At 32.6% G+C, this 19,252-nt stretch overlaps 1 protein-coding gene across 3 annotated transcripts in view; it reads right to left on the bottom strand.

Moving 5' to 3' along the window:
* The window catches only part of LOC114330742 (regulator of G-protein signaling 7), a 59,386-nt gene extending 48,676 nt beyond the window's left edge, over positions 1 to 10,710 (bottom strand). For all 3 annotated transcript variants that reach the window (XR_007701199.1, XR_007701198.1, XM_050663738.1), the window contains exons 1-2: positions 10,447 to 10,710; positions 10,115 to 10,293 (exon numbers count right to left, since the gene is read on the bottom strand). Coding sequence is in view for 1 of the 3 variants with exons in the window: in XM_050663738.1 (XP_050519695.1) it covers positions 10,115 to 10,258 (144 nt within the window). In the remaining 2 variants the exon portion in view is untranslated. The remainder of the gene's footprint in view (positions 1 to 10,114; positions 10,294 to 10,446) is intronic.
* Between the last annotated feature and the right edge of the window lie 8,542 nt (positions 10,711 to 19,252).

Here is a 19,252-nt window from a genome sequence, read left to right on the forward strand (position 1 = left end):
ATAATGAAGATGAACAAACACAACCCAATACCTCGCAAAGAAACATCGTCAGTATACTGGGAAAAATTGTTTATAACATCGTAGTGTTTAGAACATCGAGCTCAATTATGTTATGTGTCAGAACCAAAGTGGAAGTGGCTGGCTAAGAGTAACAAATAGTTATCTTGTACCAACATTTGTTTTATTTTAGTTTAAGGGGTTTTTAAGAGACAAGTTTTATTTCACTGGAAATTTGTTTAATTTTTTTAGTCATATCTCCATATTTTTAAAAAAGTGTAATAAAAGCACTAGTTTATGTTTTTTCACGTTTATCAGATCTAATGAGAAATGTTTTGAAGTTATACTTCTTTACGCGCGATAGAGGGTGAATTTTAATAGGATTAAAACCTTTGATCCCGGCGCAGTCGCATTACAACTTTGTTCTGATTGGATGTTCAAATGACATGACAAAAATTATCCAATATGGCAAAACAAAAAAGTTTATAATTGTAGTGATTTTTAAATAGTTTTTAAAGCAACAGGTACGTAATAATTGTAAATGTATCATAGGTACCTACCAAAATACATCGTATGTAATATCATTGGAACTATCATTTGAACCTACCAAAATACATAGTATGTAATACTTTTATTTACATAATTTGATTACCATCAAAATTTCTATCAATATTCACCTAATATATTGTTTTCTTACTCTATGTTTTGTTGTATTTTTTCAATTCTAAATCATTTCAATTCAAAATCAAAATAATTTGATTTACATAATGCAAAAATGTCAAAAGTTTAATCCGTTTAGTTAGTCGATCTTCGCACATAATGACACACTGTCTCCGTGGCGAAGCGTAAAATGCGAGTCAACCCCAATACAACGCCAATACCAGCCGTGCTGGTAAGTTGGTTCAAATCCCAATAGAAACTTTTATTTTTTTTATTTTTTTTATACATTTTATGATTGTAAGTATATTTATTATATAATTTTATTTTCAGAAAATACGTATTTAGTTAAAAATTTTTCCGACAATTAATGTTCAGAAATCATTTGTGGCATTTTTAATGTGTTTGTGTGTGTTTTATTCTTTTATTATTTTAATTTTTGGCACTGTTTTAATAAAAATGTTTGAGAGTAGTAAGTATAAATTAGTTTTATATTTAAATAAAATATAAATAAAAAATATATTAATTTCGTTTATAATTATATAATCATATAATAGAAGTATAACTTCTTACGTGCGTACAAAGTACACACACATTCTTTTTTTTTAAATAAACATATTTTGAAAATAAGATATTGTTGTTTATGGTTTTGTACTACATACCGCAGAAAAAATAAATAAATGACATTTATGACTTCTTCTTCTTATATGGCACTACAGCCCAAATTTAGCCTTGGCCTCCTTTATTTTTTGACTCCACCCTTGCCTGTCTGTGGCTGCTCTTCTCCATACACTTACTCCTAAAAGGGTTTGTGCGTCGCTGTTTACTGTGTCTTCCCAGCGCTTTCGTGGCTTCCCAACCGGTCTCTTTCCTTGCATTCTAGCATTCAGTGCTCGTTTTGGTAGCCTATCCTCTCCCATTCTTATCACATGTCCGGCCCATTGCAATCTTTGTATTCTAATGAAGTCTGACAGGGGCGTTTCCTTATAAAATTGATAAAGCTCGTTGTTGTATCGACTTCTGAAGATTCCGTTTTCCCTCACAAGTCCTAGTATTCTCCTAAGTACTTTCCTTTCGAATGTGTCTAGTTTGTTTTTGGATGTTTCTTTCAGGACCCACGCTTCACTGCCATAGCATGTTATTGGTCGAATTAAGGTTTTATAGATTCTCATCTTTGTATTTCGGTGGACACTATTAGACCGAAATATATGGGAGAGGGCAAAATAAGCTCTGTTTGCCTGCGTTATTCTCTTCCGTATTTCTCCATCTTCTGATCCGTCGGCATATATTTCTACTCCCAGGTATGTAAACTTTTCAACCGTTTCAATGTCATCTTCATGTATAATGTTTTCTGGGACTATATTTCTTCTCGTCTGAGTCATTATTTTTGTTTTTTTGTGTTAATTTCCAGACCTAGCATTTTTGTTTGTGTTTTTAACTCTGCATATGTTTCCTGTGCTCCTGTTGATGTTCTACTCATAATATTAATATCATCAGCATAGGCGGCCAGTTGAACCGTTCGGTTGGTCAGTAGATTTCCTCGTCCAGTTTGCATTTGCTTAATCGCATCCTCCAGTGCCAGGTTAAACAATGTTGGGGCCAGCCCATCTCCCTGCTTTATATATACAAGCTGTACGCTCCCGAGGAAGCTGAAGCTGTTTTCACTTGAAGATCCTTTTTGTGGGGGATCATCCCATTCTGAGTTTGGTTTTACAATTGCTGGTGTGACTTCGCTGTTTCCACTACCTTTCTCCATTCTTCTCTCTCTCTGATTTTCCTTCCTATATTTCTAATTTCCATACTTCTTAAGTCTTCTTCCACTTGTTGTCTCCATCTGAGTTTAGGTCTGCCTCTGGTTCTTGTACCTAGTGGTATCCATTCGGTTATAACTCTTAACGGATTGTTCTTCTCTCTTCTTATTATGTGTCCATACCATCTAATTCTCTGTGCTTTTATTGTTCTAACTATGTTCTCTTGACCCATCCATTATTGTATTTCGTGGTTCATCCATTGCCTTGCATTATCTTCGTTTTCCCTCTTTGGTCCCAGACTTTTTCTCATAATTTTTCTCTCAAAAACTTTCAGCTGCTCTTCTTCTCTTGCTGTTAATGTGAATGTCTCCAAAGCATATAGCACTATTGGTCTTATGGTCGTTTTGTAGATTTTCATTTTTGTATTTCGGCTTATCTTCTTATCTTTAAAAAAATTTTTTTTTCTGTAGAATGCTTTGTTTCCTGCTTGAATTCTTCTTTTCATATCTACACTTTCATTTCTTCTGTTGACTAATACTCCCAAATATTTGAATGTTTCAACCTCTTTGAAGCTGTGTGCGTCTATTGTCATTTCTGTCAGTTGCGTCTTCTTTTTTTTACTTACATTCATGTATTTTGTTTTATTTTCATTTATTTCCAGTCCTCTCAGTTTGGATTCGTTTTCTATTTCTTGAAAGGTTTTCTTTAATGCCTTTTTATCTGTTGCTACTATGGTTATATCGTCCGCATATCCAATTATTTGTACTATATTTTTATTTATAGTTCCTGCGTTTGACAACTTTTTTATTATCTTGTCTAATGATAGAATAAATAGTACCGTTGAGAGCGCATCTCCTTGTCTTACTCCATTTTCTATTTTTATTATTTCTGTTCTCTCTCTTCCGGTGTCTAGGGTTGCTTGGGAATCTCGCATTGTCATTTCTATCATTCTTATAATTTTATTTGGTATTTTGCTCTCTTGTAAGTCTTGGATCATTTTTCTTCTACTTACGTTTGTCAAAAGCCTGTTTAAAGTCTAGAAAATGTATATGTGCTTCTCCGTCGTACTCGTATGTTTTCTCTATCGCTTGTTTTAGTTTATGGATAGCATCTATCGTGGATCTTCCTTTTCTGAAACCGTACTGGTAGTCTCCTATGCTTTGTTCTGTGTATATTGTTAGTCTGTCTCTAATTATACCAGTCATTACTTTATATGTTACATTCAGTAAATTAATTGCTCGGTAGTTTTTAAATATCCTGTGGTCTCCTTGTTTTGGGATTGTCACAATAATTCCTTTCTTCCATTCTTCGGGCATTGTTTCCTTATTCCATATATTCTGTATTAGTTCATAAATCTTTCTGTATAGTGCCTCACCCCCGTATTTTATAAGTTCTGCACATATTCCGTCGTCTCCCGCTGTTTTCCCGTTTTTCAGTTTGCATATTGTATCTTTTACTTCTGTATAGGTCAATTCTTCTTCTTCACCTTGTTCCGGGTTCATTATTGTTTCTCTTTCTTCTTCTATATCCGTTTCTTGATACATTTCTTCGAAATACTTCTGCCATGTTTCTGCTTCTATGGCTACATTAGCTGTCCGTTTTCTACTACCTAGCTTTAAGTATTGGTACAGTGGTTTTGAATTGTGTCTCTTATTTTCTGTTTCGATCTCGTTCATAATTTCGTCTACTTTTTTATTTTTCTTTGATTTAAACAATTTCTTTGTCTTTTTCCTTTGATCTTGGTATTTTTCTCGTTCCTCTTCTTTACCTGTGCTTAGCCATTTCAATCTTGTTTTATTCTTTTCGTCCACTGCTAGTTTGCACTCTTCGTCAAACCAATTGTTTCTTCTTTCTTTTTGCATTTTTCCAACCACTTTCTCTGCTGCTTTGTTTATTCCTTGTTTGATTTTTTCCACTGCTCCTCCATTTCTTGTTCCTCCTTGAACTGCATCTCTGCATTTACTTCTTTTACAAATCTTCTTTTTACTCCTTTATCTTTCAATTTATCTACGTCCCATCTTCCCTGTGTTTTTCGCCTTTCATTCTTTGTTGTTTTTATTTTACATTTTGCAATCACTAGCATATGGTCCGAATCGATGTTTGCCCCTCTGTGAGATCTCACGTCATTTATCGACTGTTTGTGTGACTTTTTAATAAGTACATGGTCTATTTGATTCCCCTCCAGACTGCCTGGTCTCATCCATGTTATCTTGTGTATGTTTTTGTGTTTATATCTCGTGCTACTTATGTCCATGTTTAATGCCGCTGCTAAATTACATAATCTTTCTCCATTATTGTTTGTTGTGCTATGTAATGAGTTTTCCCCTGCAACCTCCCTAAATAATTTTTCTTTGCCTATTTGTGCGTTGAAATCGCCTATAATAATTAATATATCTTCTCCCGGGATTTTTTCGGCATTTTCTTCTAGTGTTTCATAGAACTGTTGTTTTATTAAGTCATCACTGTTTTCTGTGGGTGCATAGATATTTATTATGGACAACTTGTTCGGTTTGCTGTTTACTCGTATGTATGATAATCTTTGACTTATGGGTTTAAATTCCATAACTTTATACCTAATTTCCCCTAACACAATAAAAGCAGTTCCTCCATATCCTTGTTTTTCTTCTCCAGCATACCATACTGTATAATTTTCTTTTTCGATTTTTCCATGTCCCCCCACCTGGTTTCTTGAATTCCTGCAATATTTATATTGTATTGCTTCAACTGTGTCGCTAGCTCTTCCATTTTTCCTTCTTCTAGCAGTGTCCTGACGTTCCATGTTCCAATTTTTTTTTGTCATTTTCTTAATTCTCTTCCTTTTTTTGTATTTTTCTTATGATTTTGAATATACCGTGATTCATTTACCTCTTCGTTTGAGTTGTCTGTTTCCTTTTCATCCATCATGCTCTTTTGTCTAGTTTTTTGGAACATTTTCAATTTCTATTAGTTTATTTTCTCTTGCATTCCATTTTAGCACTTTGTCATTTATTTCTAATTTCTGGTATCTGATTTTTACTTTTGCTCCTTTGCTTCTCTGTTGTTTTGCTATGTCTCTAATTACTTTTTGTATCTTTGCTTCCTTGAACGTCAGCGCTGCATCTATGTATATTTCTCTACAGTCTCTTCTGTATTTGAGTTTACCTTTTTCTTGTAGTATTTTCTGTTTGTCTTCCCAGCTCTTCGTTTCTATTATACATTTCCTGTATCCTATCTTAAACGCACTTTTAACTTCTATGTTCAGTTGCAGCTCTGTTTCCATCATTTTTTGTATGTTTTCTCTTAGTCTAACTTCATCTTCCAGATCTACCTCAATTCCTGTTATGATTAATTTATTGCATTTTTTTCTTTATCGATCTTCTCTAATCTATTCTCCATGAGTGTTATCGCTTTTTTGAGTTCTTCGTTTTCTTTCTCCCATTTTTGTTCTTTTTTTTCTACTTCTCTTTTTAAATTTTCTGTTTCTGCTTTGTTTTGCTTAAGCTTCTGCTTAATATCTTCCAGTTCGTTTTTCATATCCTTGATTTCATCTTCAATTTCTGTTTTGCTTTCCAGGATATCTTCTTTAATTTCTTGCCTCATCTGGCTCAGCAATATCTTAATCTCTTCCATCTCCGTTAATATTGTACTTACTTTTTTTTTATGCGCGTGTCTGGAGCTTTTTTGCTTTTATGTTGCTCTTCTTTGTCTTCTTCAATCGAGCTGTCGTGCTCCGGTTTGTGTCTTTTTCCTTCGTTTTTATTTTCTCCGTTGTTCATCTGTTTGTCTTGTTGTTTGTTCTCTAGACTGAAAATCTTTATCAATATAAAGCGAGAAAAATATATTTTTAGTTCACTTAAAGCTTATAGAGAGAGAGAGACATACTTTATTGATACAATGTACCAAAAGGCCATCGACCGAAGTCTTTCAGCCAATTTACACAATTAATATACATTAATACAGTATATGTTTTTTGTTAATATTAATACAATACAATAATTAAAAAAATATTTGTATGTGGCGGTAATCACAATATCACTGACAATTAGTTACAATACAGATGATGATTTAAATAGAGTTGTTTATTGTCTTGATGTGTAGCAGATTTCTTCAAAAAGAGTTCTTCCTGGACATCTACGGGCACTGTCCTCTGGTATCTTCACAATGTGGGGCTCAATCAAATTTTTGTTATGTTCATTAATAAAGAGATATTTAAACAGCTTATTGAGTCTCTCATTAATAGGTTCAATTCCAGTTTTCTCGTACAGCATTCTGTTGGATGGATTATGAAGTGGATTATCAGGATGGCACATTCTAGTAATTTGTCGAAGGCTAGTTGTTTCAGCCACTTTTATATTATTTTTGGCAAGACCTTTAGAATTATAGAAAATTGCAGAACCATACTCCAGCATGGGCCTGCAAATCATTTTATAAATATTGGCTGCTGTTTCAATTGTAATTCCCTCATTCTTTTATGCTAAACTTCTGAAGTGTTTTGCTCTAGTTATAATTTTCCATTTTTGTAACTGCTGTGTGGTGGTTGAACTTCAATTTGTTATCTATTTCTATTCCCAAATACTTAACAGTTTAGGAGGGTTTAATAATATTGTCGCATAATATGTTTATAGTTGGTGAGTGATCTTGGATTCTATGGTTAAATATTATTAGTTTTGTTTTAGAAGGATTTATTGTTAATCTCCATTTATTCATCCAAGATATTGTGTCATCCACCTGCCTCTGCAATAAGTCCATTGTCTTTATTAAATTTTTTCCATATGATATCATTGCAGTGTCATCAGCAAATTGTAGCAAATTAGTAATGGTTAGTATATTGTCGCATATGTCACTGCAATAGAAATTATACAATAAAGGGGAGAGTGGTGAACCTTGTGGAACTCCTTGTTGCACTGAAAATGAATGGGAATATGTTTCATTGATCTTAACTATACACCTGCGTCTTCTAAGAAATTCGTCAATAATCCATATTAGAGAAGGGGAGCATTTCATTCTGTAAAGTTTATATAATAATTCTCTATGCCAAACGGAGTCAAAAGCCTTCCTGATGTCCAAGAAAACTCCAGCGGCCTTTAAAGCTTATAATAAACAGAAAAATAGTTAAATGTAACCTGTGTCTAATAATAATTATTACTTTTTGCCTAACCAATTTAGCTCCTAATATCTGAGAGCGCTGCTGAACCTATAATAAGAAGTACTTTGCAATGCGGAAGGTACCCACCCCCAATCAACTCGGCGGAGGGTTGATACCTATCACTGCTCAGTTTTCTTCCCTTCCCTGCTTTAGTCCCTGCGAAATGTTGAAAAAGTCTGTCCGGTGGTTTTGTATTCGTACACATGCCTGAGTTTCATCCATTTTGGCTTAAATGAGTCTTATTAGCTTGTGTGGTATTGCCAATTCAGCCAATATATAGTATAGTTTATTTCTTTTGACTGAGTCGTATGCCTGTTTAAGTCTAAAAACACGTTGTGAACATCAACATCGTGTTCCCATGTTTTGCTCAAGATCTGTTGGACTGTATATTTGATCCAGTGTCGATCTTCCCTGTCGGACGCCCATCTGATACTCTCCAATAATATTTTCTGCTAGTGGTTGGAACCTCTGGTTTATAATATACGTGGGGACTTTATATGCTGTACATAGTAGAGAGATTAAACGGTAGTTTTTGCACTGGAGTTTGTCTCCTTTTTTATAGATCGAGCATACTATACTTTTCTTCCAGTCGTCGGGTATTTTCTCTTCTTGCCATACGTCTTGATGAGCGTGTGGATGTGACTTGCTAGGTGGTCACCACCTACCTTATATAGTTCTGCTAGTATTTTGTCAACTCCCGGAGCTTTATTGTTTTTTCTGGGCCTTAATGGCTTCGGGAACTTCCTCTATGGTTGGAGCTTCTACTCCATTCTCTTCTACGTAGATCATACCCATTTCATCTTCCATGTCTACTTGAGTTCCAAGTAGTGTCTGAAAATAATGCTTCCAGGTTTCTGTGACTTTCTGTTGGTCACTGATTATTTGCCCACTTTCATCTTTACATAGACTTGTTTGAGGTTTATACCCACTTTTTACCTATTTTAGGTATTCGTAAGCCCCTCTAATTTCGTTGTTTTTGAACTTTTCTTCCATTTTTTCTATTTGTCCATTTTCATAGGCTCTCTTTTTATTTCTACATGTCTTGTCTGCTTTCCGTCTTGCGACTTCAAATAATGTTCGTCTTTCCCGCATTCTTCTTGTTATGTACATTTTGTGTGCTTCATTTCTTTCCTCTATTGCTTGTCTGCACCGCGACATTTATGACTAAAAAAAGCAATTAGGGTTTTCGAGACCCCACTGTGCAGTCTACGTTAGATGAACGAACTGTGCTGTTCTAGGGTTAAGAAGGCATATAACTTAATACCTAGGACCAAGCTATGGGAAGCAATGGAAGACATCGAAGTTCCATGAAGATTAATAACAGCAGTAAAATCTAAGCAGTTTAAAATCTAAGCAGTTTAAGAGCTAAAAAGCATTCTACAAGAATAACACAGTAGATATCAAAACAGGCAATAGAATATGCAGTCATTTAAGACAACAAAGGGACTACTACAAAATTCCTGGAATAAACTACTGTTTAAAATATTCCTGGAAAAAACCCTGAAACCATGAAGAGAAAGTGCCAAGGAATGGGTATACTAGTAAGGAACGAATATCTACATACCCTAAGTTTTGCTGACAACTAAATAGTGATCGCAAAAGACGAAGTTGACCTCAGGTTTATGATGAGAAAACTGGAACAGGAATATACAAAGAAGGGGATGGAAATAAACCTAAAGAAAACTGAATACCTAACAACGGAGAATACAGAAATAAAAGAGCTGGAAATAGACGAAGGTAAACAAATCAGAGGAACAGACAAGTACAAGTGTTTAGGTTTCATAATATCAAACAAAGGAACAACTGAAGAAGATATAAAAAATAAGCTAGGACATACAATTGACTGCATACGAAAATTGAACCCAAAATAAAATACAGTGGAATAAGAACATCAGCATAAAAACAAAAAGAAGAATATTATAATACCATGACAAGAAGTATCCTCACTTATGGGTGTGAAAATTGGGCAATAAATAAGAAAACCAAACACAAAATAAGAGCAACAGGGATGGAATTCTTAAGGAGAAGCTGCAGAGTAACAAGAAAGAAGAATAAGTAGATAGATAGAATAGATAGCATAGGGACTAAGAGAAGAATGGGAGTGAACTCAGACATAATAGACTGCATTGAATAGGAGAGATTAACCTGGTACAAACATGCCAAAAGAGCAGACCAAAATAGTTGGATAAACAGAATAATAGAGTGGAGAACGTTAGGAAGGAGGAAGAGAAGCAGATCCTGAAGATCCTTCAGAGATTAAGTGGACAAAGCAATGGAGAGAAGAAATCTACAGGAAGGGGACTGGCAAGACAGAAAGAGCTGGAGAGAACAGTTGAGTAAAGGAATACAGTGGAAATCCTTAGTACATATCTGGACCTCAGAGGTAAACTACACTATGTTGACTAAACTTTGTGATCTAAACTTTATTGCAGACACATGCTAAACACAGTTGCTTCAAATGACATAGTGCCGTTTACCTCCGAGGTCCAGCTATAACTGGATTATAGGGTCCACGTTATAATTAGTAAGAAACACTAATTACTGCTGTTATAGCTTACAATATAGAAGAGAAATGAGTACTCACCTTTTTATATAAAATATTATTTGGGGATTCATCAGAAGTTGTTGTGGACTGAATAAGTGAATCATTATTTAGCTTTGTACAGCTTTCATTATTAGATTCTGGCTTGCGCTTTGTGGCAGCCTTTTCAGAATTCATGGTGACCATAGTACTATTTCTGGAAGAATACCTTCCTCTTAATACTGCAAACAAAATTTTTGTATTATTACCAATAAAGGTAAATGAAAATATCATTAAAATAGCATCAAAATTGTATTCTTGTCGGAGTGTATGTACCCTATATAATTTGTGTGGTGTGTGTGTCATTTATTTGTCTAAATTAAGAATTAACTTACTCCATCAAAACCATAAACTTCCTTATTCCAACCAGATATGTGATTTCCTGCATTATATTTGACATTTTTCGTCCGTCCGATTCATATTCGAGATAAACCAAAGGTTGTATCATCGTCAATTAATATGAAAGACAAATTATTCATATGGTTTGTTTATTTTATCGGAAAACACAAAACACTGTCATTTCTCTATTAATACAAATCCAAAAATGTAATGCTTTTTTCCATTTTGTTTGCCTTTACTATACTCGTTGTTTGATAGAAGTGAAGTGATTGTCAATTGTCACTTTCACTGTCACAGCTCACAGCGTTGCCAGCATTGCCAGATCCATTAAATTTTATTTTCTTAGCTGTTTAACGCCCAACCTTTTTTAGGTTCCATGTACGCCCAAGGTTGGTAAAAAATGTCCACCTCGAAAATAGCTAATATATTTATTGAGAGTTGTTGGAAATGGATTAAACTTAAGAAAAAATTTACAAACCTTACAACAAAATTACAATGTACTTCAAAATTAACATACCAGTAAAAGCAAGTAATTCAGATTTGTCGATCTCCTCCACGTTTTTCCTTTCAACCTCCTCATTGGTGGATAATTATGTCGATTATGTAATTTTACGTCGATAATTATATGGATTATGTTCCTACCAACGAGAAATTATATAGAAACCTTTATTAACAAGTTTTACCAAGGGTGTACTTTTTATGCCCACACAAACTTAACTCAAGATATTACTTTTATTTTCAAAAATATCGGTTGAACCAAATTAACATTCGATAACTTTTTAATAATACATAATTTTTTAAAAACTTTTAAACACGTAATAAATATGTTACAAGGGAATACACATTAGGTGGACATTTTTTACCCACCCTTGGGCGTTTAAGGGTTAAGAGTTGCTAGATTTTCTACAAAAATTTATTATAAATACATAAATACAGAAACAGAATAGATAAATACACCGAAAATACACTAGTATAATAATACCAACAATGCTTAAAAAAAAATCAACTATAGACGCCATTCACCTACTAACAACTGATTGAAAAGTAGGCTACGAACATGACATAACCCAGAATATCCACTTCCCCCTCAAATTCCTGAGGAAGCATTTTAGTTCTTTTCTTTTCTGCGTTTGTCCCATGCTGTTGTTCCACCGCAAGCATATATAAGTTTTCGTCCTTTTGCTCGTGCTTCCTTTATGGCTTCTGCCAGGTCTTTTATGGTTCATCATCACCAACCTTCATATTTCTTTTGTTCTTGCCTCCTCTTATCTCCGACGTGGTCCAGTATAGATCGTAGTCTGAGGCTACTTTGCTATTTTCCACGAATTTATCTAGGCCTGTGAGCTCGTTTACCCATTGCATGACATACTTATCTTCTGTGAGCTCATTTGTTTTGTCTAGGGCTATAATCACGTTATTTTGGCCTGTTGGGGTTACTTCCCTTTATTTCTGCAAGCTTGTTGCGCTTTCTAGCTTGCTTCGGACCACTCATAGTCTTCGTATTTGACGAACTTTTCATCTGTCCTGCTATAATGGGATTTATCTCATTATTTAGATATTTTAGAAATCCTTAAATTACCTTAAAGTATTCATCAGATATTTATTTATAAAACAATAAACATTACACATATTTGTTATAATAATTGCAAAGTAGAACACCTTAGCTAAAGTCCACGTTTTGCTTACTCAACAAGGTTGTGATTATTCATTTTGACACACTAACGAGAATATATACAAACATATTTACAAAACGAAGTATTTGATAAATATGGGAACACGATCAGATTAGAGTCATTAGTGGGTCAGTCGAATTAGTTAGTTAGGTTTGGGAGGTTGCTGCCGTTAGAGCAGAATCATGTAATCACCTATCAACTGAATACATTTATATGGTATTAGTTTAACTAAATAAAGGAGTTATGAGTACATAGTGCGTTCCTGTTAAACAAACCCCATTCCAGTATAGTAAATATCCAGCTACCACCATATGGCGACCTTTTGAGAGACGAACTAGGACTTCTGAGGCAGTAGACAACAGGAACAAATATGGCAAAAAACTGGAGGAAACGAAGAAAATTTGGGGTAAAGTACCAATCCCCATACTAATTGGTATCGTTAGATGGAATGGGACGGACTATATGGAGCTGGAGAGGCCCACGATAAGGGAGTCCAAATGGTAGACGTCGACATGGACGAAGGTTTGGAGACTTGGGACCACGCCCAAACGTCAAGAGGACAAAAATGGAAAGGAATGGACAGTACCTAGTGGACAGATTTGTAATCGTGAGTAACTTTTTAGCTATTTTTTTAAATTGCATATACAGTCTCACAGATATGAATAGTTTTTTTATTAATAAAATATAAATATAATCATTTAAGAAGAACTAGAATTATTAATTTTCACTTAAATATAATTAAATTAGGTAAAATTTTTTCGTATATTATTAAGTTTTAGAAGTATTTCCCCATATTAAATAATTCAGAAGATTTTTTTTTGTAATTACATTTCATATATAGATAATCTTAGTCTTAATCGATAGTTTTACTTTAATAGAAACATAGCAATTCTTATATTATATCGTAAGTAAGAAATATATATTAAAAGAATTATTTTTAACAATACGAGTAGGTAAATAGTAAATAAGTTTATTTTGATTTTGATGTAATTTATACTTGATGAAAATGCATTTTTGCATACGGAAGTTATTTTGTTTATAACAGTTTACTATTATACTATTTTTAAACTAAGTACTTCGAGTATAATATTATGATGATATAACGTGTTTGACATTGAAAATTGAAACGAATGAACTACATAGGAATTCGCTAAAGCGACAATTTTTACGAAGAAAGTTATTATGATAAATAAAATTAACCTGAAAATATAAGATATTAGTATTCGAACAATATGTTTATAAATAAGGAAAGATAAAAGAAAGTATTTAAAGATGTTGGACAGAATTTGGAAAATCCAGCATAAAGGACTTATATTCGAGACGGAAATGTCTCAATCAATGAAAATTTTTGTTGAGAAATGCACGTAAATGCAAAGATTTTTACTTACGATAAATACGACAAGACAAAGAAACATATCCTAAAAAGGAAAAATTAAAAATGACTATGGAAAAGAAATAAATTTTTTTATATACAAGGAGTATGATTACACCACGTACATAGGACAAATAAAATTCGTCCTCGTGAGAGAGCCCACAACTACTACCATAATGGCATATGGAATTTTTATTGAGTAAACGAATTTCCTCGTGAGAGAGTGAATTATTTATATACAATGATTTTGTGACGAAAAGAAAGTCAGTTAAGAAATGATGATGAACTGATATAAGAAGAAAAATAAAGACAAAACAAGTTATAAAAATATGTTGAAGTAACGGAGTTTATAAAGGAAAAGAAAATCCCATCTGTGGAAAAAGACAAAAGAAGATTAAATATTAAGATTTAAAAAGTTACCCTAGAGAAAGACAAGTATTAAGGATAATTTGAAGAAGATTAATGTCAAAATATCTGGAAAAATAGAATAATTGAAGAGAATTTTGTACCTACAGTACAAAAAGTTACAGTACCTACAGTAAAAAGTACTATTTAAGAAGAATACTTTGTATGGCTTCAAGTAACATAATTATTAGTATAATATATAAAATAACTTTAAATTTCTATAATATACATATATATATACTTATTTTATTCGAATGAGGTCATGTAAGACTGTATTTCAATTAGAGAAATAGAGATTATTTTTGTGACGTAAAAGTGACTATACGCGTGAAGAAACTGAACTTCTATTTAACTAGTAACAAAAATTTAGATTAACTATTTAGCTATTGTAGGTTTTTCTCATTAGTAGCTTTTATGTAAATATTTTGATGGACGTCCAGACTTAATATTAATTAGGTACTCAGCAATTGCAAGCTGAAATTTTCTTATAGGAAATTTTCATGATATTTCATGAGATTTTCATTAGTAGGAGATTTTCATGATATATTTTTAACAGAATATGGTCTATTTTTATTCACACTTTCTTTCGATTTTTTTTTTCATAATTGAATGCTGAATTTTTTTTTGATACCGACTTTTTATTTAAATTTTTTAAATATCGGTCGAATTTTAGTATAAATATTTTATAATAAAGTACAATTAAAGACAATTTAGACAATAAAAACCAACTCTTGTCAATGAAAAGGTACAAAATGAAAATTAAAAGATATTAGCATACCCATTTCGTGTTTTGAAACTAACTGGATCTCACCTAGACTGAGTATATCAGATCAGACAGGAATTTAGGGATGCGAGAAGTAGAAAAAGATTTTAGAAGCGCACAACTATCCATTTTGTCTTTTTGGAACTAACCTTCTCACGACTAACGACGTGCAAAAGGACCGGAAGCAAATGCAAGGATATAAAGTTGCGAAAAACTACCCACCGAGTAGGTAAGGGCTAGAAAATGAAGAATTTATAAAGTAAGTGATAAAGAAATAATGAAGAAATAAGAAGAAGAAGAAGAATTATATTTAATAGTACACTATGAAGAAAGTACTAAGTATAAACAAAATGAAGAAATATGTAATTATTGTGAAGTACCAGACAAGAAGAAGAAGAAGAAGAAGAAAAAAAGAGATAATTTCTAATAGAAGAATATGTAAAATTTGAGAACATCAAAAGATTTGTCTTAATGGTCTAGTAAAGAAGTAGAATTAACAAGTAAGTTCAAATGAAGGAGTTGTAATTTTTTTTAAACCTCTGAAATCAAAGTAAAGTGTAATATACAATTTCTGAGTATAGATTTTCGCGAGTCATAAGAAAAGAAATAACTAAGAATAGACGATGTTTGATAATTAGTGAAATAAATTGTATATATTTGTAAATTTTGTTTATATACTTTTTTTTGTAAAAATTTGTACAAATCTATACATATAACGTAGTCAGTTGATCAGTTGATGATGATAGTAAGAAAATTTTCTTCTCTTCGGGGAGGAAAAAGGAAGCACGGTACATGGCTCAGAAAATTTTCTTTTCTAAGGGGGATGATATAATGGGATTTATCTCATTATTTAGATATTTTAGAAATCCTTAAATTACCTTAAAGTATTCATCAGATATTTATTTATAAAACAATAAACATTACACATATTTGTTATAATAATTGCAAAGTAGAACACCTTAGCTAAAGTCCACGTTTTGCTTACTCAACAAGGTTGTGATTATTCATTTTGACACACTAACGAGAATATATACAAACATATTTACAAAACGAAGTATTTGATAAATATGGGAACACGATCAGATTAGAGTCATTAGTGGGTCAGTCGAATTAGTTAGTTAGGTTTGGGAGGTTGCTGCCGTTAGAGCAGAATCATGTAATCACCTATCAACTGAATACATTTATATGGTATTAGTTTAACTAAATAAAGGAGTTATGAGTACATAGTGCGTTCCTGTTAAACAAACCCCATTCCAGTATAGTAAATATCCAGTTACCACCATACTGCCCTTTTCTAGGGGTGCAATGATCTCCCCATCCATTCTTTCCTTTCTTATTTTTGGTCGTTCTTAATTTTAACCTGTCTCGTGAAATTATGTCAAATAGTTTACCATCTGTAAAGAGACAGATGACTTCCGAAGTTATTGGAGTGGATACCTCCTGAAGAAAGAAAGCGGCCCTTAAAGATGCAGTGATTGCAAGGAACTTGCAAAAGGAATTAGCTTATGAGAGAAAAACATAGACGTCTATGTATTGGCTCCGTGCGTCTCCCCTCTACTTACAGTCACGTGACACGCTGTCAGATTTTGTCAGGACGTTTTAACATTGAGTCTTATGGGATTATTTTGTTAAACTTGAATATTTTATTTTGTAGTAATAATAACCGAATACAATTGTTAGAAATCATTAGTTATTAATTTATACTGTAATTTATAGTGCAACAAAAATATTTTCTTTTTCGTTAATAAAGATTTATTGACATAAACTGCGATAGTGAGGTTATGTATACAAAATCAAACTGATAATCAATATTGGAAATAGAAGAATTTATATCAGATTAAGTGCGTTTTTATTTTCTGTTTATATGAATACATATCACTAGCGGGACACGGCATTTTTTTAAATGTCTGATTTAAACATACACAAAGCGTCCTGATAAAATTTCAAAAAACCGCCACCATGAGCAGGTCGGTCGATTTTGCTTTGAGACTTTGTTAACGCTCAGAGCGAATTGGCTCCGTGCGTCTCCCCTCTACGTACAGTCACGTGATACGCTGTCAGATTTTGTAAGGACGTTTTAACATTGAGTCTTATGGGATTATTTTGTTAAACTTGAATATTTTATTTTGTAGTGATAATAACCGAATTAAATTGTTAGAATTCATTAGTTATTAATTTATACTGTAATTTACAGTGCAACAACATATTTTCTTTTTCGTTAATAAATATTTATTGATATAAACTGCGATAGTGAGGTTATGCATACAAAATCAAACTGATAATCAATATTGGAAAGTGAAGAATTTATAGTGCGTTTTTATTTTCTGTTTATATTAATACATAATATCACTAGCGTGACACGACATTTTTTTAAATGTCTCATTTAAACACAAGGTTGTATGGTAACTTTCCACCAATCAGCGTCGAGAATCTAATGGCGGGAGTGACGTCACCCAGAATGCTGCATTCAAATTCATTCACTTCACTCATTGAAATGATCTCGGAAAGTAGGAATGTATTGAAAATATGTATATTAAAAAAAAATACGTTTGGATTTTTAATGACTATTTATTTCATATATTCTTTAAAAAATGCGGTAGATGCCTGTAGAGTTACAAAAATCATAGAATATAATTGCAATTAAATATATGCAGTGGAATAGCATTACTACATACTTAATTAAAGCAGAAGTAGATTCTTTCTTGTGTATATATGGGACTAAATCATTAAAATATCCTAGGTATATTAATAATGGGTTGAATACAATTTACTTTTTTAAATGATTTTGAGTAGGTATATAATAATTTTGAATTGGGGATAATGCATGTAGTACATTATTATAAATTCCTCCTAACATGTAAAACATGGTGAAAAAGAGATTAAACTAAAGATTTATGTATCAAAATTAGTAGTTTTTCCCTTAAGAGCATCTAATTACGTTAGGTACTGGATTATAATACCTAAAACTATGAAAACATTATGATTCCATTCAATAGGTACCTGTGAAGTTTTACGTTAACAATAAATTATAAAAAAAATACAATTTCAGTGCAATAAAGGGAATTTTCCCCACTTTATATATTCATTTAGTTTATAATTGTTTATTCAAACGATCTTCAGATGGCTGCAATCCAGTAAGTAAGTAGGTACTTAACGCAACCACATTAAAATGTATCTGAACACTTGTAAAAGAGTTTTGGGTTTAAGTTATTATACTAAAAACGCTTAATGATATCTATAGATACATTATATCTCAAGATATAAACACAAATTAAAACACTAACGATATTTAATAACAAAATATAGCCTCCAAACCACGTATCCTATTATGTTTACAAGCAATTCGTAAAATTGATCGTCTGGGTGACGTCACGATGACAATATTTCATTTGTCAATGTCAAAGTTACCATACAACCTATGGTATAGGGACCTTGATTTAAACATACACAAAGCGTCCTTATAAAATTTAAAAAAACCGCCACCATGAGCAGGTCGGTCGATTTTGCTTTGACACTTTGTTAACGCTCGGAGCGAATAGACGTCTGTTGGGGATAGAGAGGTGGGGACAACAGTAGGAAATATGTATATATTAAATCGTACAAAATTTGGGAGGAAGGAACAAAAATGACCCCGAACTTTGAATTTGGAACAAAAGTGGAAGTGAACTTTACAAATGATAGGAACCTTCTTAAACATTCGAAATTTTGATGAACAATGTATATAGTCTTCGTTTTTCTCAAGTGTTCTTAAGTACTTCATGCAAAAAACTTTGGAAATTGTTTTTTTTTTCTTTCAACAAAAGATCTTTAAAACAAAAGATGTTTAAAGCGACTTCAACCATCTTTTCCTTTATTTCCTGCATTCCAAACATGAACAGGAATTTCATATCTGCCACGTTCAGTATCAGGATAACAGAAAAACGAGATCATTCAATTGTAGTCCTGTCACATAGTTTAAATATTTTGTATTCTATCATCAAATATATACATGGATTGTATACATCGCCATCTATCCTCAAAGGCTCGAAGTTTAGCTTGAAGGGAACAAGGGAACCGATACTTAATTTAGCGTTCCTTGCTTAGAAAGGAATTTCAAACTATACTCAATATTTATTTTTAAATATTTTATTTAGTTTATATAATACCGTATATTACTTAAAGTTACTATCAAAATGGTACTTATCATAAAAATATAGACTGACTAACAATTTTGTCACAGTGTTTCACAAAATATTTGTAGTGTGTAAACAAAATCTTATATTATAAATTTTATCAGAATCAGAGATGACAAGAATAGAATCTACTATAATAAATAGTACTGTTGTAGTTTTGGCCATTTATATATTTTTGAATAAATAACTTTGGCCTAGAACTACGAAAATTTAGTTTTGTCGGCTATCAGAAGTAAATCACGTATACTTGGCAACAATGCAGATAGATACCATGTTGGCAGCTGCGGTTAAAGGCAAGCGTCCACAGACCCGCATCGTACGCATCGGACGCATCGTACGCAACGGATTTTAGTTTGCCTTGTACAGAAACTTATGTAACAGCGTCCACTGATCCGCATCGTACGGATCGCATTATCG

Source organism: Diabrotica virgifera, chromosome 10, assembly GCF_917563875.1.
Source record: "Diabrotica virgifera virgifera chromosome 10, PGI_DIABVI_V3a".
Lineage (NCBI taxonomy): Eukaryota > Metazoa > Arthropoda > Insecta > Coleoptera > Chrysomelidae > Diabrotica > Diabrotica virgifera.